The following is a 25,760-nucleotide window of genomic DNA, read 5'->3' on the forward strand; positions in this document are numbered from 1 at the left end:
ATGTTTTAGGTGCAACTAGAGAGAGAGAGAGAGAGAGAGAGAGAGTATGAGAGAGGAAATTCGTACCTATAGGTTAGTTACAATGGAAGAAAGAAGCGAGAAGGCTATGTGATTCTTTCTTTGAGTGCTGTAGAACTTGGAAGATAGGCCATCGTGGATAATAATAATAAGATTAGTGTGGATAATATATATATATATATATATAATTAATTAAAAACTTAAAAAAACACTTTTCAAATTATAACAGGTGTTAAAAAAACCATCCTTTAGTGTAATTTTCACAGAAGGATTATAATTTTGCGTAGCTTTAAAAGACCATAATTTTCACAGGTCAAAAAACTGAGAAAAACGGGTTATAATTTTGCCTAGCTTGAAAAAAAAACGATTAAGCTTGATGGTTAGAAAAAATATTTATTTTTTGGATATTTGACACGTAAAATTTTCGCAAGATAAAAGACATCAAAATAAAAGATACATAAACATCAAAAATAACAGAAACGATTTACTCGGGCAATAACGTGTTATTAATTTTGCAATAGTCATTTACGGGCATTTGCCGGTGCCCTTGGAGTTCTTGAGGTTGGCGTAGCAGGGGCACTCCTCACGGTTACCGGCTGTGCCTGAGGGCACGCAGTTGCAAGTCTTGCAGCAGGCGTTGCAATCGAACGAGCAGATCTTCGCCCTGCTGGCCTTACTGCACCTCGTTGCGCACAGCCCGGGGCAATCTGCACACACACACACCTCTCTTCAATTATTAGCATTCGACGTGTGGATCTCTCTCTCTCTCACACACACACACAGCATTCGACGTGTGGATCTCTCTCTCTCACACACACACACACAGCATTCGACGTATGGATCACACACACATATATCCCTTCAATCAGCATTCGACGTGTGTATCTCTCGCACACACACATCCCTTCAATCAGCATTCGACGTGTGGATCTCTCTCTCACACACACATATCCCTTCAATCAGCATTCGACGTGTGTATCTCTCAAACACGCACATCCCTTCAATCAGCATTCGACGTGTGTATCTCTCAAACACACACATCCCTTCAATCAGCATTCGACGTGTGGATCTCTCTCTCACACACACATATCCCTTCAATCAGCATTTGTATCTCACACGCACATCCCTTCAATCAGAATTCGACGTGCCTTCAATCAGCATTCGACGTGTGTATCTCACACGCACATCCCTTCAATCAGCATTCGACGTGTGGATCACACACACACACACACACACTCGCAACTAAGTGTACGAACCAGCTAGTGATCACACACACACATCCCTTCAATCAGCGTATCTCACACGCCTATCCCTTCAATCAGCATTCGACGTGTGGATCTCGCGCACACACAAACACATGCAACTGATCGTACGAACCAGCTAGTGATCACACACACACATCCCTTCACTCATCCCTACAATCAGCATTCGACGTGTGGATCGCACACACACACACATGCAACTAATCGTATGAACCAGCTAGTGATCACACACACACATCCCTTCAATCTGAACTCACACACACACACACATGCAACTGATCGTACGATAGTGATCACACACACATCCCTTCAATCAGCATTCGACGTGTGGATCTCACACGCACATCCCGTCAATCAGCATTCGACGTGTGGATCTCGCGCGCACACACACACACATGCAACTAATCGTACACAATGCTAGAACCAGCTGGTGACTACTTGCGCACATAATGATCCGTCTAGTTTAGGCATTAATTAATTCGTGCTTAACGATCCGCCTAGTTTACGCATTAACCAACTCTTGTTACAAAACACTAATTTTGAGATCCGGCACCAGCTTACCTACAGACAATAAGTGCCTTGCTTGTTGACAGAGCTGCAGATCACCGCCTGCATCCGCATATTGCGAAATCGGTAGCTGAAAAAGCAAGTGCGTGAGACCTTATAATTAGTGCTAATTACCCCCCACTGTGGAAAAGCTATATTAAACAGCTCTACAATACTACAGGAGATGGAGAAAACGTGCCTGATTAAGCAAACAAATTAGCAGCATAAAAGCAACAAGATACATGGTTGAACTGGCCATAATCCGCGTTTAGAAGACTACAACCAGCTTCAAAATACAATGTTGTAAAGAATACATGATATAATGTATATATATATATACATGTGCGTTCAATTGCACGAGATTAATCATCATCTATTATTCTATTATAGTATATTAACTGGATAAATTGCATAGGCACACAGATTTTCACCTATGATAGTATAATAATTGAAGAGATTTCATACATTATGGATACATTGCAGATTTTCACCTATGGTAGTGTAATAATTGAAGAGATTTCATAGCTTACGATACCAACCGCCTAGTACAAATTGGCAGTTATTTTTTCATGGGGAAGGATTTCTAGTACTACTTGGCAGTTAGGTGGCCAACTTTCTTTTCTTGATTTCAAGTAGAGCAACCGAAATCAATAAAAAGTTGGTTAGCAATTTTGGGTGATGCATCCTCTTTTGTTCACATGTGGTTGAGTTATGGCAAAGTCTCTCCAAAGCCGAGTAGGTACATAAACTAGAATGCTTGGATAGCCTTATCCACTTGTACAAGTGTGCTCTAGCAAACATGAAGCTGAATACATATTAACACAAAACATTCAAAGATAAAAGGGTTGTTCAAAATTAATAAATCTTCTCAAATTCAAAGATGGAAAGATAACATGTAAAGCAGAAGATGTAAACGGAGTTTTCAATTGTTGTTAATGTTACAAAGACAAACGTATGCATTAATTGTTTAAGCAAGATATGAGACGTACAGAAAAAAATTTGAATTCTATATTTTTCTTTGATGCTTCAAATAATAGTATTTGGTACAATGTTTCGGATATCCTTTCAAGTTGTTATACCCTTTATCAGATGTTGTTTCTTCTAATGCTATCTATTGTTGCTCTAATGCTTAGCTATAACTATGCTTATAGTTAAATGCAAAATGGAGAATGTGAAATTCTTCTGGAAGGGTTTCTAGGCTTCAATATTTTTCTTCATTCTACTTGGTGATTTTCTAGCATGCATTGCTTTTCTTTTTTTATAGTCTTTTGTAACTCCTACATATTTTTTTCCATTTCTAGAACACGTGATGGAGTAGACTACGTCTTTGTCTGTCGTCGTTTTTTTGTTGGTTGGTCATCCTCTGTCTCCGTCTGCTTGATCTAGATTACCTGCACTGGAATTGTTTTTTTATTAGTACATTTTGTAATATATTTTTTCGTATTGCATTTTATGACATTAGTCATTTAGTTACATGTATTGTCAATCTTCTTGTATGGTTCTATATTTTCACCGAACTGTTGGGTTGAAGAGTTTTTTACCGAAGTGCTAAGTTATTTTCTCATCATTTATTTACGATCGGATATTTTTAGTCAGCTGGTCGTATTCTTTCATCATTTGGAAAAACAATATATAGCTTGCAATTTTTTTGTCAACATCAAAGAGTTGGTTGATGTCGATGTTGTATCCGTAACGTAGCATTTCTATTGTGTACGTGGTTATCCCTTTGCTTTTATTATCTAGAAGTTTTTGGGCTTCTATTTCTAGCAATCATCCAATTGTCTTATCTATTTTAATGCTGATCTCTACAAGTATCTCCTTCTGTAGTCCTATAGAATGTTGATACTATCAGAATTCTTTTGGTTACAGTTATAGAGTTATTAGGTAAGGGGAGGGGGAGGGGGAAGTTTGTGTTTATGTACATAGCGGCTCACCTGTTTGTCTTCAAGTTTTTTTGCGCGTCATCACTTAGTTATGTGCTGTAGTTGTTCATGTAGTATGAGCACAGCTCGGTGTAGTTTGGAAATCCATTGATATATGTTATTGGTGAATCTCCAATCAAGTTTGTCACTCGCATTTGGTTTGTTGTTGTTAGGTAGCGTGATGGGCCTGACAGTTTGGGTTGATGCGTGGTTGTTGCATTTTTCTTAAATAATTCAAATAGCTGCATGTTAAAAATATTTTGATGTTGTTGTTGTTGTTCGAAACAACATAGGACATTGTTAGGTAGCGTGATGGGCCTGACAGTTTTGGTTGATGCGTGGTTGTTGCATTTTTCTTAAATAATTCAAATAGCTGCATGTTAAAAATATTTTGATGTTGTTGTTCGAAACAACATAGGACATTGTTATATTAATGATTGCAGAAATGAATGTGTTTGAAACATATCTTGTTGCCATCCATATCTACTGATGACTTCGTTGTATGGACCTAGTTGATGTACACTACAAGAGAATGAGAACATAGCTGCGCAAACTAGAGAGAGATGGAAGTGAAAGAGGGGCCATGGACGAATTTGCGATCTGGCGGGGTTTACGTTGTCGTACCATGGCACGTCTATGGTGTGAAACTATGCATGTGAGGCCATTAAATGCAAATCGAGATGCATGGGATTAAGTGCCATAGTGTACATGATGTGTATATGCCTTTACGCATTCCGAGGGCTAGCGGAAGTCCCTATGCCTGTGTACATATGGTGTGCATGGTTTACGAATAAACTTTGCCATGAATGCCCTGGCAAATGTACAGAGTGGGTGGTTTTATAGTTTTTTTTTACGAGCTGATGGTGATGCTTGCACGTGAAAGTGTTACGGGAACTCCGAATGTGATGATGGTTGGTCAATCTGGGGCTGGCTCTGGATGCAAGGATGGCACTCCATTTTTAGCAAGCATGTGGCGATGGCCGGCAATGCAGGGCACCGACTGGGAAATTGATGGGTTTGGTAAGTTGATGCTGCTGATAACGAAGCTGTGGGCAGCTCTTGTACTGGAAAGTGTGGGCGCCGTATCTTCTGGAAAAGTATAGGGAAAGGAGGAGCCATTGAGTGTGTGGCCATCATCTTGAAACTTAAAAATAAATAAAAAGATATGATACAAGTGGCCAGCTTGTTTTTAGCCACATGGAGGCTTTCTTTGCTGCCAACAAGTGCCGCCTCTAGAAGGTTGACGGGCTGGCGAGTTGAGGCCTTGGATGAGTTAGCATGGAGACGGGGGCAGAGAGAGGAGAAGTGGTCACCTCAACAGTGAAGTTTGAGAGAGGAAGGGACAGAAGAAGGTTGCCTCGTAGGTGAGAAGCCTGGCAGGCGCTGCAGATAACCAGAGGTGAAGAAGGGTTTCAAAGGGAAGGTGGCAAGCCTAGAGAAGAGGGGGAATTCTGCAGACCACGGCGTGAAGAAGCGATGAAGTGGCCGCTTGGTACGTGAAGTCACCGGGGGGGTTGGGAGTTTTGTTACAGTGCAGAGGCGAAGAAGGAAGGGAATCGCCTGGTAAGAAAGTCGGCAGCAGCACAGCTGGAAGTCAAGGTAAAGTGCGGGGAGAAGTGTGAAGAAAGAGGAGGGTGATTAGCATGCAAGGGAGGAAAGATCTGAAGCCATGAGGCAAGAAAAGCTTGGAACAGTAGTGTGGAAGGCCGCTAATACCTACTGAGTTTGGGCACGTCAAAGAGCAGTGAGAGCTGAATGGTGCTGCGGTCTGACGAAGGGAGTTGTAGCACGGGGTCTGAAGGGAGGAGAAATTGATGCTGTGACATGTTGGTCGCTTATCGCCATAAAGACCTTAACACTCTCGTCATGAGCTTGCCGGCAGATAGATCAAAAGCTGGCCGTGCTACATGTGTTGGTGGTGGCTTTCGTATGGTCTTGGGTCTCTATTAATTGTACAAGGGCTTGCATAGTGGCATAGCTTGCATAAGCTTTTGTATGTATGCATTACTAATCTTTTCCTCACCCTTTTGTTGGTTTTGTAGGTCCTCTAATCCTCTCTTTCAACATCAGGAAAAAGGGGTAAGTGCTTTCATATCTTTCCTCTCTTTCTTATTATTACACCCTTGGGTGCTGGGGATTTGTTTTTTAGGTTAGCGCATAAGCTTTATGCATAATGCTTTATGAATGATTCTCATGCATGCTTTATGCGTAAGGCCTCTTTTCTTTGTATTCTCTCTGTTTAAGTTGTGTTATAATGTTTGTCTTGTGATGTAGCGTGACATTGTGGATAGAGATCCTACCCTAGCAGAGACTCGCTACCATCATCGTCCCACAGTAGAGGAGATACATGGGATTAGCTTCACGATGAAGGGATCATCTCCGACGAACAATACAATCGAGCAAGGAGAACACAAATGCAGGTAATACTTTTTATTTTTATTTACAAAACATGTTTCGATCTTTATAATACTTTCTATTTTTATTTATATATATCTTCACTTTGTGTAGGCACAAGGTGGACAAGAAGGAGGACAAGATGACTCGGAGAGTGATGACTCCTCCGAGTAGTCGCCCGCTAGTTTTTCTTCATGTATAGTTTTGGTTTATGCAACTATGTTTCTTTTTCAAGCCTCATGTGGCTACCATCATGTATGGATAACTTCTTGGATATAAGATGAAATTTTTTATCTTCTTTATGTATCTATGTTTTTATTCAAGCCTTATGTGGCTACGATCATGTATGGATAAATTTTTGGATATAAAATATAATTTATCATCTTCTTTAATCAATATTCGAAGTGTGTTCACAAATCTTTTTGTGCATATCTATCTTTAATTTAAGTTTTTATGTTGATATCTTGCTGATCTTGATTTGTCTATGTACAAGTAAGCAAAACCTTAAACTAGATAGCTGCTTGTGCAGAAAATGCAACTATACATCTACACAAGCAGCTCTCTGGAAAAAATTTTAAATTCCAGAGCGCATCGATAATGGAGGCTATAAGCACGTCTATAATGGCATCTATAAGCGTGTCTATACGCGCATCTATAAGCGTGTCTATACGCGCATCTATAAGCACGTCTATACTGATATAGATGCGCTTATAGATGGCTGCTGTCGGTAGATGCATTTATAAATGCACTCATAACATTTTAAACCATGTTGTCAAAACACGTCTATAAATGCATCTACGGTCGCTTTTCCTTGTAGTGGTATAGGAACGTAAGTTAATTGATAATAAATAAACAAAAAGTAATGGGATGCAATTCATTATTACATTGCATAAACAAAAAGTAATGGGATGCAATTCATTATTACATTGCATAATCGAATTATGGGCATGTGGTATAGTAAGTGTTGTGTTTGTATTTGTTTTTTTGCATGTATTCGATATCAAACAAAGAAAAAGGATATATGATGCTTGCATTGTACTTGAATTTAGAGTCATTTGAGTGTCGCAGTGGAGAAAGGATCTAGCATATGGATGAACATTTCGGGTGTGGACACAACTGTTGTAGGATCTTCAAATGCCGACGTTATGTGATACATCATGTACGCTAGTCCAGGTGTGAAAGCTTCTTTTATCACGACGAGGAGTGTTGCATGACGAATGAAGATCAATACAAGGATGCAACAAAAAAGACACTTAGGGCTCTTGAAAAGAGTTCAAAGTTGTAGATGAATGTGGGAGAGGGCTTGACAATAATCCCACATGGGAACTTTTGGGAGTTCTAGAATTTTTGTATAAAAGGTGGCCCATTTGAGAGCTAGGGAGGACTCTTTGGTCATTTGGTTGAGAGGCTCATAGAGAGAGCTTGCTCCATAGCTCCTTCTCAAGTGCTCTCCCAAGGCTCTCCATCTCCATTCATGCTTCAATCTTGTACTCTCTATTCTTTACATTTTCAATGATATGAGGTTTTGGTCTACACTCTTGCTAATCTAGATTTCTTAATGATGTTTTGATTTGTGAGTTGTAGAGTGCTTGTAATGAAGCTTGTGCTTGAAATAATGTGTAGTTGAGGCTTGTGTGATAGCTCTTTGCATATTAGGTTCCTTGCATAAGTTGCATTTGTGTGCTTAAGTGTAGCCTAACATTGATGCTTTGATTATGTAAGATTGATTGCTTGAGTGTTGAGAAGGATTGAGTAGGACTAGGAGTCATTAGTGTGTGGTTAACTCTTCTTCTCCCATTCGAGATAGCCTCTATGCGCTAACCGGGTTGCATTCACGGATTGACAAGTGTGTGGGTTGGAGTGTAGCCTCCATATGCTATGATGTCCCAAACAATGGCGCCGCTGCCGAGGAACGCACACCTAAGTTAGTGAAGGGTGTTAACCATTACTTCTTACTAAGTGCTCCATTGATTGCAAAATCGTGGATTAGGGTAGATTAGAGTAGAGTTTGCAAGGGCATTGAGTGTGTGATCTCAAGGGCGCCTTGTGTGTTTTCGGTTTTTTGATTAGAAGCAAAAAAAAAAACAAAATTAATTAAAACCCCAATGCGGTTGAGAAATCCCGCCATTAATCAGATTTATGCACTTTCTGTTTTTGCATCTTTGACGGGGTTGGCGAGTGTTAGATAGGAAGTGTTGACGGTGGCTTTTCCTTTATGGTTTTGTTGTTTTGTTGGGAGACATCTCCATCATTAGAAGCAAAGACAAATAGATATATATATATATATATATAGCTATATATATATATATGTATATATATATATGTGCAGGGAGGCGGCCAGCTTAAAAAAAAAGGTGACCTTTATAAAAAAATTATAAATTTAAATATATATATATATATATATATATATATTTGCAGCGTTGAGCGCTGCATCAAAAGCTGCAACGTGGAAAGGCTGCTGAAAGAAGACGAGAGGCGGCGCGACAGCAGAGCGGAGGCGATGAAGACGGAAGGCGTGAGAAGCAGAGGCAGAGAAGTAGGCTAACCCGGCCTCTAAAGCGTCCCGCCTGCTCTCGGATGCTGCAAGAAGGTGACACAGCTCAATGCACTCCTGGTGTGACTCCATGAGAGAGGCCTGGGCCTGCTGTGAAGATGGTGTTTGAGAGGTGCGACGACATTGGAGCGAGCCTGAGTGAGGGCGGCCTGTGCTTGGCGAAGGTCACTAAGAAGGTGCTTGGAATCAAGAAGTCGGCTGCAGCAGACGGGCAGCAGAGTGAAGGCAGGAGCGGAGGCGAGTGGAAGGAGGTAACGTGGAGGCTGACCGTGTGAAGCATTGAGGAAGGTTTGCGCAACATCAGCAAAAGAAGCTGTGAAGGCGACAGCTGGTCGCGCCTGGTGCGAAGTGACTGGCCGAATGCGAAGAAGGCGGCACTGCAGTGGGAAGAGAAGGTGCAGGACGTGCCGGCTGTAGGCGTTGAAGGCTACCCACGCGCGCCCCAGCGATGAATTCGGAGCCTGCCAAGCGGTGGCGGATAAGGTAAGTGCACCTTTCAAATTTTTTTTTATTTTTCTTTTATTTAATATTTCATGTTTTTTTGTATTTTTATATAAAAAAATAATAATAATAAATATAAAAAACAAAAAATATATATATATATTTTTTAAAAAAAACAAAAAGAGAAAAAGAGATTTTTTTTTTTTAAAGGGAATAGAAAAAAAATAAAAAAAATAAAAAAAAGAATAGTAAAAAAAAAATTTAAAAAAGAGAGGAAAAATAATTAAATTTAAAAAAACAATTTTTATTTTTTGAATCCATTGTTCCTTGTTTAAATTTTTGCATAATTAAAGTAGTTTGTATTTTAGAATTTTTGTAATTATTGCATAATTAGTAAATTCATATTTTTATATTTGGCACGAAATTTATTAGTTTTTAAAAAAACAAACAAACAAACAAACAAACCAAAAAAAAACAACAAAAGGAGAAAAAAAAATTGATAAATTGAGTGTTTTTTAGGAGTCATTAGTGTGTGGTTAACTCTTCTTCTCCCATTCGGGATAGCCTCTATGCGCTAACCGGGTTGCATTCACATTAAGGTTCTATCCCAAAGAGACCCAAGCAATGGCCAAGAGACCTCCGCCAAGAGAATCTAAAGACCGCTAAGTATCTCAAGGGCGACAGACCCTTTTTCTTTCTTTTTATGACATAAGGAATACCCCATGAAGATGAGGGCATCGGTCTCGAGGGCCCATAGTGTACCCCAGAGTCCTACCAACATCTATCAAGGCGATAGATTCCTCAAAGGTCTTTTTCTGAGGCTTTTAGACGTCAGTGTTCACCCCATGGAAACCAAGGCATCGGCCCCAAGGTGCTAAGACAACCCCAGGTCCTACCAAGCATTTCTCATGGCCGTAGACACGTCATGTCTCAATTTACTTTGGATATATATTTTTTTAGGGTATAATTTTTTTATAAATTTTTATTACTCCTAGCACCTAGCTCATATCTAAGAGGTAGCCACCACTAGGAATAACTAATATACTTGTAGGACATTGAGACTGCGGTCATAACCGGCGGTGTACAAAGCACACTTGCCTTTGCATAGCACTATCTACCACTTAAGTCTCACTTTGACTAGTCTTTATTCACCTATTTTAGTACTCATTAAAACTTTAATCAGCCTTGCACTTGTATGCTCACGTGTGAAATTATCATTGCTGGTTTTTCTTTTCTTTTCTTTTCTTCAATAAAAGACTTTACTTGTATTCATTGTTTTTTTGTTGCAGCTCTTGCTACTACCGCGCTCGAGGACGTGCGCAAAATAGGAAGGGGGGAGTGTTGCATGACGAATGAAGATCAATACAAGGATGCAACAAAAAAGACACTTAGGGCTCTTGAAAAGAGTTCAAAGTTGTAGATGAATGTGGGAGAGGGCTTGACAATAATCCCACATGGAAACTTTTGGGAGTTCTAGAATTTTTGTATAAAAGGTGGCCCATTTGAGAGCTAGGGAGGACTCTTTGGTCATTTGGTTGAGAGGCTCATAGAGAGAGCTTGCTCCATAGCTCCTTCTCAAGTGCTCTCCCAAGGCTCTCCATCTCCATTCATGCTTCAATCTTGTACTCTCTATTCTTTACATTTTCAATGATATGAGGTTTTGGTCTACACTCTTGCTAATCTAGATTTCTTAATGATGTTTTGATTTGTGAGTTGTAGAGTGCTTGTAATGAAGCTTGTGCTTGAAATAATGTGTAGTTGAGGCTTGTGTGATAGCTCTTTGCATATTACGTTCCTTGCATAAGTTGCATTTGTGTGCTTAAGTGTAGCCTAACATTGATGCTTTGATTATGTAAGATTGATTGCTTGAGTGTTGAGAAGGATTGAGTAGGACTAGGAGTCATTAGTGTGTGGTTAACTCTTCTTCTCCCATTCGGGATAGCCTCTATGCGCTAACCGGGTTGCATTCACGGATTGACAAGTGTGTGGGTTGGAGTGTAGCCTCCGCTATGCTATGATGTCCCAAACAAGGAGGACTTTTGTTAAAAGTGTTTCTCCTTGTGCCTTGTCTCATGTTAAGGTGCTAATGTTATTGGGAATGTGGACTTGTGGTACCATATACCATTGATGGCCCTTCTTACATGCTTCATATGACATAATGTTATTGTGCTTTTTGTTACATCAATTTTTACGTGTATTGCTAGAACTATTATGTTAGGATATTCAAGTATTTCCTCTACATTGCATGATGCCCCATTTGCTGCTTCGATTGTCAACTCAATGTTCTCGCTTATCATACACTTGACACCTACTGCAACTTTATGTATTTTGCTAAAGTTGATATCATCAATCCAATGCTATACAGGCAAGGTTCATTGAGGCGATTGGTTTTCAAGCTGACAGTAACTTTATCTTTTTTTAGTATAAATTTATGAGCATTACATTGTTGTATGGAACGAATGTCTTCCTTGTGAGTGCAAATGATAGTAGTCTGATTGTCAATGCATTATTCTATACCATCCTCTTGCACTGTGCACTCGGAAAGAGTTTTTTGAATCTCCAATTCTGTTGGTTGTCTATGGTGTATTGCTTGTAGGAATTCAAGAAAGGTGATATCCCTGGCATGGCATACAGAGAATGTCATGTTGTGCATTGCTGCATGTGCAATTGGGTAATCTAGCATGCCATGCATAGGTCAGTAGAATGCCTACATATTGGTGGGAGCTATGCCAAATCCCTAAAGAGGAGAAGCAACTTATCCTTGAGAGGGCTCAAAAGTGTATCGTCTATGATGTTGACAATTTGACGAACAACCAAGTCAAATGCCATTTTAGAGCTAGCATCGAGATCTCGTCGATGATGATTACGTCGTCTTCTTTGATCTCTATGAACCTTTCATCCATTTGGTGTATAGATAGTGGGTATTCTTGATGTCTTGTTGGGATTTTGAATTGGTTAATGGATGGTTGCACCAATACTAGTAAGACGTGTAGCTCTAGCTCTAGTAGATGCTATTAATATAGCACCTTTATTCTCTTTTATGAGTTGATATGTCAAATATTTTATGAGAAACCTCTTTTCACTGTGCTCGGTGTTCCTATGATGATGTGTAGCCCATTGCGTAGTTACCTCACTAGTTACCTGTAGATTGTTGCTTGCTTTGATATGAGTGCTGCATTTTGAACTTCACACAAAACTCAAGGAGCATGAGCAACATTTTAGTATAACTGTGTTCCTCATTGTTCATGGGCTTGACATTTTGTCGTCACGTCGTCAGAGATTTTTCACGATTCAATGCTACTTTTTGGAATCAAATTAGGCATGTGGCCCATTTTGTCAGAAAGTAGCATATTCCATTGCATGTAGTCTTTCTCAACGACAAGATTATAGCCCTGCAAATGAGCTTCAACTTCACTTTGTTGAGGCCTTGTAGTCCAAGCCTTGTAGCATCCTTTTCTAAAATATTCAATGTTCCTAGTGACTCAACTTTCATTGCATACTTCAACAAATAGTGGGAGATAGAAGAGTTTATCACTCTTTGTATATTCATGTGTACACCCCATAGCAATAATGTTGTTGGGTGATATGGCACCACATTACGGTGTTCATGGGCTCAGGTGGAAATACAAACACTTCAAAGTCTTTGGGTGCAATGTAGGCTCCATTTGTGAATGTGTTTCATATGGGAAACCATATTTGCATGAAGAATCGTGACCTCTTTTCCTGCAAGATTCTCTACAAATGTGGATTGGTTTGGAGAGAATCAGTTGGCGCAAAGACATTGTGAAGGTGTCGGATGCACCATCTGTTGTAGATCTGTTGTAGATCTGTTGCTACAGGAATATATGCGGCTATCTCATTTGAGACTCATGGCACATCGTTTTTATGCACCTAGAGAATGATATGTGCACGTAGAGAAACCCTATTTTGTATCTCGCACATGATCAAGTGATGTTCTACATGGACAAAAAGTTCATTCCTTCAAGTATGTTTGCATTGAAGAATTTGTGAAGCCGTTGTGTGTGAAATAGCAAAGTGCACTCAACCGGGAAGTCTTTCTATGTGCAAACTGGGTTGAATTCACGAACTTGTTCCCGATTGATGTTATCTCTTGCCACTTCGTTTCAGACACCTCGTTTGCTGTGAACATCACAAACAAGTTTGGAAGACCCCACATGTCTACCATGGCAATCAAGTCTTTTAAGTTTTTTCGCTACCAAAAGATGGTGTGCCTAGCACAAATGTTGGTAAGTTTAGCCGCACAATGTTCCTCATAGTGTCCTGATCACTTGTTGTAGTTTTCAATATCTTGTATGTATCGATGTCACGCTATAATAGCGTGTTGTTTGAACTGTTTGCAATCTATATTGCTTGCTTTAATTGTTGGTACATCATTAGAGCAGGTATGGCTTGTGTAATGTGAATTTTGAGAATAATGTTCCAATCCTCATTCTAATATATGTCACTAAAACACACATCTCCTTGGTATTTCCCATGTTCGAAGCTGAGAAGAAAAGGGAAAACAATAATTTCAATAGTGATATCAAAAAATTCAAATCGGCTAAAAGTCAGGACATTATATTTAAATGTTGCAGTGTGCTCTGCTAGTGCTGTAGCATCACATAACTATATCGAAGCAAACTCGTGTTTGTTGGATGTATAGAACGATCTTCATTTTAAAGGCTAAAGTTTTCACAGTGATAGTTCAATATGTGTCTCTACTTCTATCACTAGAGCTGAAATGGGTCATCTTGTACATGGTTTGTGATGATGTGATTATAGCGTCTGCAAAAGTACACATAGGCCGAGCCTTATATGAGGACGTTTTGCAAGTGTCTTGTACTTATTTATAATTGGATTGTTCACTATATTGTATGCAAGTAGCTTGCACAATTGGTCTAGAGGCTAGATCTTTTGATATGTGAACCCCATCGAAATCAATCAACCAAGCGATTATGGGGTTGTCTAGTATAGATCTCCTCTCTAGAATGCCTTTTGCAATGGCATTCATTGTAGAAGTGATGCTCATTGACACATCTATGATACTAAGAAGTTGGGTATGTAGCTGGTTATTAGTAGCCGATGAATATAATGTGGAAGCAGGGACACTATACTTGCTTGCCTAGTCATATTCTTTTTGTAGTTGTAAGCAAGCACACCAGTGTACTTTAATACCATATTTGTCTACAGTAGTATCCAATAATAGTGCACTTGCTAGCTTCACATAAGTCGCGTAGCTTTCACTTTTATTACGATGCCGCCTTGTCAGAAATGAACACACGCTGCATCCAAGACATAGTGCAATGTTGCCAACAACAATATCACACTCAGAATTCCATTGTTCATTTAACATCTCCATGTCATACCACGTGGAAACGTTTGACATCAGCAATTGTTTTCTTTTCCTCAAAGTCCTAATTTTGCCAGCACATCTTCTTTGTAGGCGTGTCTTTCCCAAGTTTCGGTTTGCTATGTTACCTATAGCAAATTTTTTTCTAGGTTTTTTTAATATATCTCGAAGGCAAAGCTCAAAATTAAGAAACATACAACCATGCATTTTTACTTATAAATATCTTGAATTGATCGAGCAAAAATGAGTCTGTAAACATACTTGAAAAGGGTACCAGAGGCACGTCCGCTATCGATGAACCGCACAACTATGCTTATGATCAATGGAGATCTTGAAGCACCTCGCAAAAAGAATAATTACAAATTGTTTAGCACATCTAAATCCGTGTTGCACGTCGTTGTTCAAATCATACAAATTTTGTGCTTGATTGTGCGAGACATAAAGTATGGCTGCCAAGGTTGGCACACTCCTTCCCAAAATTTTATAAACATAAGGGAACATGCCCTTCCACCATTTCCCAAATAACACTCTCGATATTGAAAGTGGTCCAAAGATACACCTTCATTGTTGAAAGTGGCCCATTAGTTTGTTTGAATATAAAAGAGAGAAAAAAAGGAATACCTCTGATGACAGCCTACGATACTGAAGTCGATAATATGACGAGTGGTCTAAAGATACACCTTCATTGTTGAAAGTGGCCCATTAGTTTGTTTGAATATAAAAGAGAGAGAGAAAAAGGAATACCTCTGACAGCCTACGATACTGAAGTCGATAATGTGATGAGTCTCGTGTGATATTGTTTCAAGATCGTTGATTAACATAGAGCTATATTAATTGCTGTCAGTGCACACGAGTCTTCTTCGACCTCGTAACCAAAGCCACAATCTGCCAAAAAAAAACATCCAAATCAGGAACAAAATTAAGATGCATACATGGTATGGAAATATACATCGTCTTCCTCTTTGCACTGGCAGTGTGTTGGAAGCAACAACAAAGCCTACCTACCCTAACTTTCAGCATTTTCAAAATACTATAGAAAGAACAAAGGGAGTCACTAAAACACCATGGAAAGAACAAATCAAGTCACTAAAACACGTCAAGGTGTTGTGCTGCATCATTGTTTTCTGGTTTGCTATATATATATATATATATATAGAGAGAGAGAGAGAGAGAGAGAGAGAGAGAAGTTTGTGAGTAAAACCCATGCAATGCTTTTTGGAAGGTGCTTACCCTTATGCTTTTTGGAAGGTGCTTACCCTTATGCTTTCAAAAGGTTCTCAGCCTCACTTTGATTATTTTTTTTTGGAAATCAATTTGAGTTAGGATCATGTGCAAATTAATTTGATGTAGGCTACTAAGGCTGCTCGAAGGGAAAGGAGGCATGAGCTCCTATGCAAGGAAGACCGAAACTATAAAGGTGCTCTTCCGTGCACCACAGCCATGGTAATAGATGGTCTCAGCGGGAGTATGCAAGCCCAGTTAATGATGAATCAAAGCAGAAGATTAAGAAACTGTGTCTAGCATACAGCGGCCGGCGTGCTAAGCTTTTGCGCTTTTTTTAGCGCTAGAAAAAGTGCTTTAGCATGGATTAGCGCTTTTCGCTTTTTTTTTTTTTTAGTGCTTCACTTTTTAATGGCATATTTACAACGGTTCAATGATTTCTAGCACTAGAAATAATGAAATAAAGCGTGTTATTTCGTTATTTCTAGCACTAGAAATAATGAAATAATGCGTACTATTTCGTTTTTTTTTCCCACTTTAGCATGGATTGGCGCTTTTCGCGTATTTTTTTAATGCTTCACTTTTTCATGGGAAATTTCTAGCAGTTCTATATTTGCTGGTGTTTTTGGGAAATTTCCAACTAATTTTTTGTGTTTTTGGGCTATTTCTAAAAGTTATCAAATAGCGTGCTTACGTGGCCTCACACCCTCGCTTGCTTTTGTGCAAGGGTGTTAGGCTACCCAAGGTAACAAGAGATAAATTTATCTATTTGAGAGAGAGACGGAGACAGAGTCTCTTTTAATGTCGACTTTATTGATCTAGAGAGACCAATCGACGGAGAGACTTGAACACAAGTGGGTTCATGTCATCCCAAGGGCAATTCCACTAGCTATTTCTATTTACTAAAATCAAAAAAATCTCATATATAAATTTCTTTTTCTATATATGGTTATTAATTTACCTAGTTAATTATATCATTCTTTGTAGTTTGTTTATTATAATTACATGGATGGTGAAATCTTTATTTAGTATATCTATATCTAACATAATACCTAATAAATAAAATTATTATTATTTATGCTAAAATAATTTGATGTTTTAATACTAAAATATAGATACATTATATTCACTATATTCATTTTTCCAAATTAGACATTCGACATTTTGCATTTCTTTTGAGCGATAAATATTTGAAGAGACCCTTACAACAGGAGTATACTTGAGATTAGTGATGAGATTAGTGATCTACGAAAAGAAAAGGGTATATACAAAAAGAAAAGAGTATATGTACTCATGGAGTATACTTGAGATTAGTGATCTATGAAAAGAAAAGAGTATATTTCTAGATATACCACCATAATTTCTTAAAGATCAAACATAATCCATATTAAACATGTCTTAATTAGTGAGAATATTTTCTTGCAAATGCCAGCACTATTACATGTGAGTTGATTTTTGACGTTTTTTTCGATGGATTTGAACATGTAAAAAATCCCCGAAAGCGTCGATATGCATGTCGAAAAAAGCATCGATATAGAATCGTCGATATGCGCATTGAAATACACAGCGTTAAAATCGTCGAAAGTAACATTTATTTTTTGACCCCGATTTCGACGCTTATAGTAGGGACGCTAGTTTTGACGCTGACAATGACACTTATTGCAATTGGCATTTCGACAACATTAACAAAACGACCCTTTTTGCAACTACTATTTTGACATTTATATTGACGGATGTAGGTTTTTTTTTAATAATGGTACACCCAAGTGCAGTCTTGCAGCTAGGTGTACCAGTATACCAGTTTTACAAATTACATCCCTGTTCTCTACTAAAAGGTCATGAAATGGCAATTAAGGTGGATGAACAGCCACCATATCTACCATCGGATGTACGATCATAAGAACCTGAACAATCTATCTTATGAGGATGCGGTGGAGATTGCCAAATCAAAGGATTGGAAGTTGCAACAGATCAAATGGGGATGGTTCCAGTGGTAGTGATGCCTGAAATTAGAAGGGTAGAAGCGGTACCGATGAGAACCATGCTGGAAAGAGTACAACCGACAGAAGCTCAAATGAATAATGCCACACCACAGGGGACAGAGGTAGCACCCACAGTTGTTACAGCTTCTAATGAAGGGCTTCAACAGGACATGAGGCAAATAGTGGATTGTATGAAGAATCTGAGTTTGGGAACACAGGTGGTGGTGGACGTGGCCGAGGCAGAGGTTATAATCAGGAAGGGGTTGAAGGTCAGACAGGCTATGGAAGTGGCCGTGGTTTTGGCAGGGGTAGACGGTTTATTCCTACATGTTGGACCCTCAGCAGGAGTTGCTTCACCGGTCATCGCAGCTCACGTACATGATTGCTGCAATAGTGGTGGACCAGGTCAAGAGTGATAGTGGAGGTTTCCGAGATTGTTCAGGTTCTTATGATCGTACATCTAGTGGTAGATATGGTGGCTGTTCATCCACAGGGTGATCATGGTTGGGTTTTGGTAGGCTGCTGCAGCTAGTGGGGTTGGCGATGATAGAGGCGGGTTCTTGTTGTTTTGTTGCCGCCAATTCTCTGAGACTAGTGACGCCAGAGAGAGGGTTTTATGTGTGTACATTGATGAGGTTGCTGCTAGTAGCGTAGCAGTGGTGTGTTGCTTTGTCAAGCCGCAGAGCTGGCAGAGGCGTATTTTCTTTTGTTTTTTTCTGTGCCATGAGTGGCTAGTCGCTCCAGGGGTGTGTGTGTGTGTTATTTGTATTGGATGGCGATGCTATAGAAGAGAGTTTTTCATTGAGGTTTCTGCCTCTAGTAAGTGGGGAGGTTTTTAGGTGTTGCTTGTAAGGCTTTGTCTCGCCGAAGCGGCTAGTGTCTGAGGGCAGCTGGAGGGCTGAGGTGATGATGTTTTGAGAGGAGGTGAGAAAGGGATCAGTTGTAATGTTGGGGTACAGCTCGTAGTAGCGAGCAGAGATGTGTTTTTTTGGAAGGAGTTATATATGTGAGATGGTGTGAAGCAAAAGCTTCTATTTGTCGAATGAAGCTTGTATGAAAGTGTTGATTGGGAATTCAAAGATGGATGATACTGGTGATGTATCTGGCTATGGTTGTGTGTTGGTATCTTGTGTGTGTTGATTTGCAGGAGAAGGCGTGATTGACGTGTTTGGTGGTGTAGTCCATGGGTTTACACTCTCACAGTGCACCTTGTGCCAGCCTTCAATTACCTCGTCATGCACACAGTGGAAGTGTATGTGTTTGCTGGGTGTTTACTTTGACTATGGTGCCCCTGTTTTGTACATGTGATCCCAAGGTTGGGGGAGTGGGAAGCTATAGAGGCCTGTTCCCTTGTTCTTTTTTCCACTCCATAGCAAGTACTGTATGAATAGCAGTCAATCTAGTTGTGGGCATGAATGTCTCTTGAAAGTCAAATCCTTCGACCCATGCTGCAAAACCCTTCGCCACACGAGCCTTGCCTTGTACTTATCCAATGTACCATAAGACTTGTACTTGGCCTTCCAAAGCCACTTGGTGCCAATAACCTTCTATTTTTCAAGACGATCAACAAGATCCTAAGTGTGGTTTTTGAGTCAAACTCTAACTCTATGGTCCCCCTCTAATTTGGATCTACTAATGCTTCCTCCAAGCTGGGTAGCTTTTATACTTTCATTATCTTAGCCACATCAAGGCTATATTGAAAATGTGAGTGGATGCCCTCTTCTAGTCCTCTATTCTCTTGGATCTTTGAATAGCTCTGTTGGCTCTATTGTGATTGTCAATTAAGCTTTCTCATCTGAGAGCTGCATCCTCCATTTAGGATATGGCCCCTTACTAGGTGTCGTAGGATTCTCTTCTTCTTCATCTGCTAATGAATCCACATCTTATGGAGTTGGTACTACCACTGGTGTCTATGTCTACTAGGCTACTTCTTTGTTAAAGCATAGTGTGACGGAGCCCTCTCCTCCACTTGATGTGATTGTTCCTCAAACACTACATCACGGCGTGGCTAACAATTATCTTCTTTGCCTCTGGGTCATATAGTCTATAACCCTTTGACTCCATATTATACCCCAAGAAGATACAATTTCTGCTCTTAAAATCCCGCTTGGTTCTAGATGATTTTGGAGCATGTAAAAAATAGTCACAACCAAATATCTTGAAATATACAACTAAGGGTTTCTTATCTGAAAAATCTTCTTAAGGTGTCATGCCCTTCATTGCCTTTGTGTAACTCCTATTAAGGATATGCACTGAAGTGTTAACTGCTGTCTCGGCCCAAAAAATAGTCACAACCAAATATCTTGAAATATACAACTAAGGGTTTCTTATCTGAAAAATCTTCTTAAGGTGTCATGCCCTTCATTGCCTTTGTGTAACTCCTATTAAGGATATGCACTGAAGTGTTAACAGCTGTCTCGGCCCAAAAAGAGTTATGTAATCCTTTGCCTTTGAGCATACTCTGCACCATCTCACCACTATGTAACCCCCTTTTATTACGGAGTATGAGAAACTGTCATATCTCTCTTAATCCTATGCTCCTTATAGGGTATTAAACTCACTTGATGTGAATTCTCCTCCTCTATCTGTTTGAAACTTCTTTAGCCTCTTTCTTGTCTCATTCTATACCAAGTTATGCCATATTTTAAACTTTTCAAAAGCTTCAGCCTTATCTCGAAGAAAATACACCCACGTCTTCCTACTAAAGGCAAGAAGTAGGAAGAACCACCCAACACAATGGTTAGCATTTTACCATAGAGATATATATGTACAACCTCTAGAGGAGCCTTTGCATAATTCTTGCTTTCTTGTTGAATGCCGATGTTGCTTTCCCATCATACAAGCTTCACATACATCTGACATCTATGAAAATGGTGGTAGATGTACCTTAATCCTAGACCTTTGCATCTCTTTTAAGCCTACAAAGCTTAGGTGCCCAAATCTCTCATGCTATAGCTTTCTTGTCTCGACATTGGCTTGGGTTATAAAAGATGATAGCTCATACATGTTGTTGTGCCAAATTCCTTTCCCAATGACATTGCCATGTTGGCATCTGTGATGACTACACCAACCTTATCAAAGAGAACATTCAATTCATAGGTAGCTATGGCCATAAACAAACACTAGATTCCTCTTAATGTCTAGAACATAAAGGACATTAGGTAACTTCTCAGTATCACCATTACTAGAAATAAAAGAAATGTCACCTGAACCCATGACTAGGCATTTACTGTCGTTCCTGAACCGCTACTAGGATAGACTCTCCCACAAGCTTAAGGGAGGTATACCAGCCCTTTTAACTGGTTATATGTCGAGATTCTCCACTGTCACGACGATGATCCATGAACCATGCATGCTGAGGAATGTTCTGCTTTTACACAGGTTTCTCTCCAAGAAAAACATCCACATCGGCTATGGACAACCCCAGCCCCACAGCAACTTCATCAACCACATAAACTAGCAAGTGTAATTGAATGGTTAAAGTACTTGTTGGAAAGTATTTCTCAGCCATTATAACAGCCTCGATGGAGTTTAACCGTGCTGCTTCCAATGTGTCTTTACTAATCTCTTTCCTTGATATTCCAACGCACCACTACACCAATTTTGTAAATTGTTGCTCTAATGTCATCATTGAGGCAATCCTTAATGGCTATAAGGAGCACGAATTGCAAGAATTTATGCCAATCATGACTCTTCAAGCCACTAAACTCATCGTCCTTTGTAAATGCTCCCTTCAAGCAATGCATGCATCCTGTAGGGGTATGAAACTCACTAATGCACTTCTTTACATGCCGTTGCTCTTCCTTTGTCATAACCCAAGGTGCTTTTGGTAGCTTCACCTTTCCATCTGCTCTATTTTGGGCCCATAAGTTGTGCATGCGTTGAACCTTTTGTAAATCATCTCATTGCACTGCCTTACTCTCCTTTGCTCCTGTGATGGTTTTCTAAAGCACCTCGGCTATATTCTTGAAAATGTGCATTGGGTCAAGAAGATGGTTCACTAGAAGGTCATTCCAGTATGGAAGTTGATGGAAAATGGATAGACGCTTCATTCCTGGAGGTGTACAGGTTGGATCCAGATCCCATAAGGTCCTCCAATCATTGCTCTTCCATATGCGAGGAGACCTCCCTAGAAATCCCTCACGCAAAGGATGGTCCACTGGGAGATACTTCTTTGTGGCCCTCGTATACTATCTTCTTCATAGACTTTGAGGTATCGAGCCTCAAGTTGCGGCCCACATAATGGACATCCATTATACCCTGACACTGAAATCCCTATAGAACATCAAAAAAGATTGTATAACAGGTAAGTTTGGATGACAATCGTGACTTAACATAATATGTTAACAAGCTACAGTATTACCTGAGCACTCTCCATAGCCAAGCCAATCATGCATAGTCCACATAGGTATTCCTCTCAATGTTAGCGCACATTGTCCAAACCTCTTGGAAATATCATGAACTTCAATGCCCTCTCATATAACACGAAGATCCTCAACTAAAGGGGCTAAATACACATCCATGTTCTTCACCTTGTTCCAGGAACTATCAAAGAAACATGGTGGATGTCATGAGGCCACTGTTTGAACTTATGTGAATTGTGTACCTACTTTGTAATGTCAAAAACGTTATGACACTCCAACTTTTTCAACAAATTCACTTCGTTCGTCACATCAGAGTACAGTTGCCTTTGGTACTCTATAAGTTTGGCATAATGGTGCATCCAGCTACAAGATTGCCAGCTGGATGCACCATTATGCCAAAAAAAAATTAATACCTACACGCATTGAAAAAAACGTCGAAAGTTTCCTACATCCATCGAAAAAAGCGTCCAAACTTTCCTGCATCCGTCAAAAAAAGCGTCCAAACTTTCCTACATCCGTCGAAAAAGTCATCAAAAAAGCGTGGAAAACATTATTATTTCGATGATTATTTCGACGCATATATAGGCGCTTATTTTGACATTTCCATTTTGATGCGTATTTTGATGTTTCAGGGATTTTAAGCTTAGTTCTAAAGCGTCGAAAAAAGCATGGATAATGGCCCTGCCTCTTGGATGCGCTCTCTTAAAAAAAAATTTGAATAATCCCGGGTCGACGCTGCAACTATTTTTGCTTCCCCTCTGCTCCCTTTGTTGTACATAACCCTAAGTTTTTGCAACCCTCTCTTCCTCATGATGGCTGCACCTCACCCTGTATAAGGAGGTTTAAGTATAAGCCTCTTAGGCTTATGCATAAGAAAGAGAGAGAGAGAGAGAGAGAGAGAGAGAGAGAGAGAGAGAGAAGAGAATACCATTCAAAAATTTTAAACATAAGAAGCTTATGCATGAGAGAGAGAGAGAGAGAGAGAGAGAAAGAGAGAGTGAAAAGAATACCAATCAATAACCCTAATTCTAAACATACCATTCAAAAACCATGAATATATGAAGAGGTGGGAGATACAAGTGGGATAGAGATTACCTTGTGAGGAATCCTCCTTGGGAGGAGACTTGGGAGGAGTCTTGAGAGGGGACTTTGTGAGGAGTCTTGAGAGGAGACTTTGTGAGGAGAGGATAGCTTAAACCTCCTTGTGTATCCATGCTTCACCAAAAAGAGGCAAATGCTTTTCTCTCTTTCCTCTCTTTTCAATTTTGTATGTATGCATTAGGTTCTTAGAGCTTTTGTATGTATGCATTACTAATCCTTTCCTCACCCTTTTGTTGGTTTTGTAGGTCTTCTAATCTTCTCTTTCAACATCCCCAAAAAGAGGTAAGTGCTTTCCTATCTTTTTATCTACCAAAAAGAGGGGTTTTATTTTGTAGGTCCTCTATGCATAGAGCTTAATTTATGAATAATCATAGAGCTTAATCTATGCATTAAGCTCTATTCGTAGAGCTTAATGCATAGATTAAGCTCTATGCATAGAGCTTAATCTTTTCGATTTTGTATGTATGCATATTAGGTTCTTAGGGCTTTTGTATGTATGCAGCACTAATCCTTTCCTCACCCTTTTGTTGGTTTTGTAGGTCTTCTAATCTTCTCTTTCAACATCACCAAAAAGAGGTAAGTGCTTTCCTATCTTTCCTCTCTTTCCTATCTTTTTATCTTCTATTTTTATCTACCAAAAGAGGGATTTTGTTTTGTAGGTCCTCTATGCATAGAGCTTAATCTATGAATAGAGCTCTAATCATAGAGCTTAATCTATGCATTAAGCTCTATTCCTTGACACACACTCTCTCTCTCTGTCCAAGGCTACTACAAGTGCCCGTGACCTTGACTAAAGTGCTCACACATACATCTACCACATAGCCTACATCATCGGTGGCTCAGAGGTAGTTTTACTTTGTTGGAGCAGGTTACATTGGGTTGTGGGGTTTCTCTCTCTCTCTCTCTCTCTCTCTCTCTCTCTCTCTCTCTCTCTCTCTCTCTCTCTCTCTCTCTCTTAGAAAAGATGATCTGACTCCATTTCGTTAGGAGCCTCCATGAAGTTTGCTAATGTCGTTCCTTCTCCACTGGATTTACTGTAGCAGTCTCTTGCCATGTGTCTTGGCTTTCCACAGTTGTGGCAAGTCAAGGTCCTTCCTCCTACTCTACCTCTTCCTTGTCCTCGTCCTCGAGAGAATCCTCCTCAGGTGAAGAATGCTTTTTCTTCTCCTGCTGTTGAGTCTAGCCATTTCTTCTCTTTGCCTCTGGTCTCTTGCTCTAGTAGATCTCCTTCTATCTCGTGTAGCTTCAATTCAGGTATATTCTTTAGTGTTGCTACAATGTTTTCATATTCACCTTTGTCCACACTCTTCAGGAAGCACTGCTAGTGCCTCATCATCTTCTACCTTTTTGCCAATAGTAGCTGCCAGTTGTTGCTTAATGCTTTTATATATGTTCAAGTGTGTGATTAAAGGTTCATTTTCCTTCATATCCAATTTGTAGAATTGCGTAAACAGATTTATCTTTGAATTTTTAGCTTGTGTGCCAAATAATTTATTTTCATCCCATGCATCTTTTACCCATTGTATCCCTGTGATGTGATGAATGATTTCATCATTTAAAATGAGGGCGATAAGTCCCAATGCTTTTTCATTCCTGCTCTTCCACTCATTTTTCCCTCTCACCTCTGGGCATTCAACTCTTCCCTCAACTAGCCCCCACAGATTTTTCCTCATGAGCAGATACATGGTTTTTGTCTGCCATGTGTAAAACTGTTCTCCATTAAATTTGGCTATTTCTTGTGCTGTACTCATAATAATGTGAAGAGGGTCTTACCTCTTAATCCAATTTCAAGATTCAAGGGTAGTGTCTACCCTTTTACAACTCAATAAGGTGTTTAGGAGATGATTACAACAGATTTATAAGCATAAAATCACTAGAAATTACATTAAATCAAGGGTAACCAATTTGTACAGAATGGTTGGAGTATCAAACCATCTCCGAATTGCAATCTGAAGTTATAGGGATCTGTATCAAATACCTAATGGTTAATTTGAACCCTCAATTGCACCAAAATACAGTGGTTAGCAATTAGTCCTCTGTTTTGTGTACAGAAAACAGAGTATGCGGGGAGTCCAGATCTGAGCCCTTAGAGTTCAAATGAGCTCAAATCCTTTCAAGGCCATCAATAGCAATTAGTCTAGTAGATGATTAAGCCAAGAAACACAAGATTTGACCAAACATTGAATGCTTAATCTTTGTTTTACCAAAGTCACCTCCAGATTTGATAAAGAGCTTGGATCTCACTGTAGACTTGATCAAATCAAATTCTATCTTCACCAGCTTGTAGAGCACCCTTGAAAACTCCTAGGGCCAAGAGGAATTAGAGCCATTACATATGTGGAAGACAAGATCTCCATTTTCTTCAAAAAAAAGAGAGGCTGGAAAAATCGTGAATTTCTGCAGCTTCCCTTGGCGGTTTCATGATTCATCTTGACTGGCTTATGTGTGGGGAGTGTAGCTATGCTTGGCTAAAAGCTTTTGCCCTAATGTTTCTCTTGGAGGGAGATCGAGCCCCTCCACTGGTGGCTAGGGGTGCAGAGACCTAGTTACTTGAAAATAACTAAAAAAGTGATTATTTCTTAATCATCTACTACTAATCCTAATT

At 39.6% G+C, this 25,760-nt stretch overlaps 1 protein-coding gene across 1 annotated transcript; it reads right to left on the reverse strand.

Moving 5' to 3' along the window:
• Positions 1-538: 538 nt before the first annotated feature.
• On the reverse strand, positions 539-2,137 carry LOC147638100 (cypmaclein-like). Its single transcript, XM_086794894.1, has 3 exons — positions 2,026-2,137; positions 1,842-1,917; positions 539-725 (listed from the first exon to the last, which is right to left on the reverse strand). Exons 1-3 carry the CDS (start codon positions 2,083-2,085, stop codon positions 544-546), a joined length of 318 nt encoding a protein of 105 aa, XP_086651020.1. The 5' UTR covers positions 2,086-2,137; the 3' UTR covers positions 539-543.
• Positions 2,138-25,760: the final 23,623 nt, after the last annotated feature.

The sequence above is a fragment of the Cibotium barometz genome, chromosome 5, assembly GCF_041138505.1.
Source record: "Cibotium barometz isolate CiBa-2024 chromosome 5, ASM4113850v1, whole genome shotgun sequence".
Classification (NCBI taxonomy): domain Eukaryota; kingdom Viridiplantae; phylum Streptophyta; class Polypodiopsida; order Cyatheales; family Cibotiaceae; genus Cibotium; species Cibotium barometz.

Bases quoted from the DNA above. Each gene is read 5' to 3' on its own strand.
- LOC147638100 (XM_086794894.1), bottom strand. From the start codon at position 2,085: ATGGCCAGTTCAACCATGTATCTTGTTGCTTTTATGCTGCTAATTTGT. The intron at 1,918-2,025 runs GCACGTTTTCTC...TTGCTTTTTCAG, and splicing joins TAATTTGTTTGCTTAATCAG to CTACCGATTTCGCAATATGC. The intron at 726-1,841 runs GTAAGCTGGTGC...GTGTGTGTGCAG, and splicing joins AAGGCACTTATTGTCTGTAG to ATTGCCCCGGGCTGTGCGCA.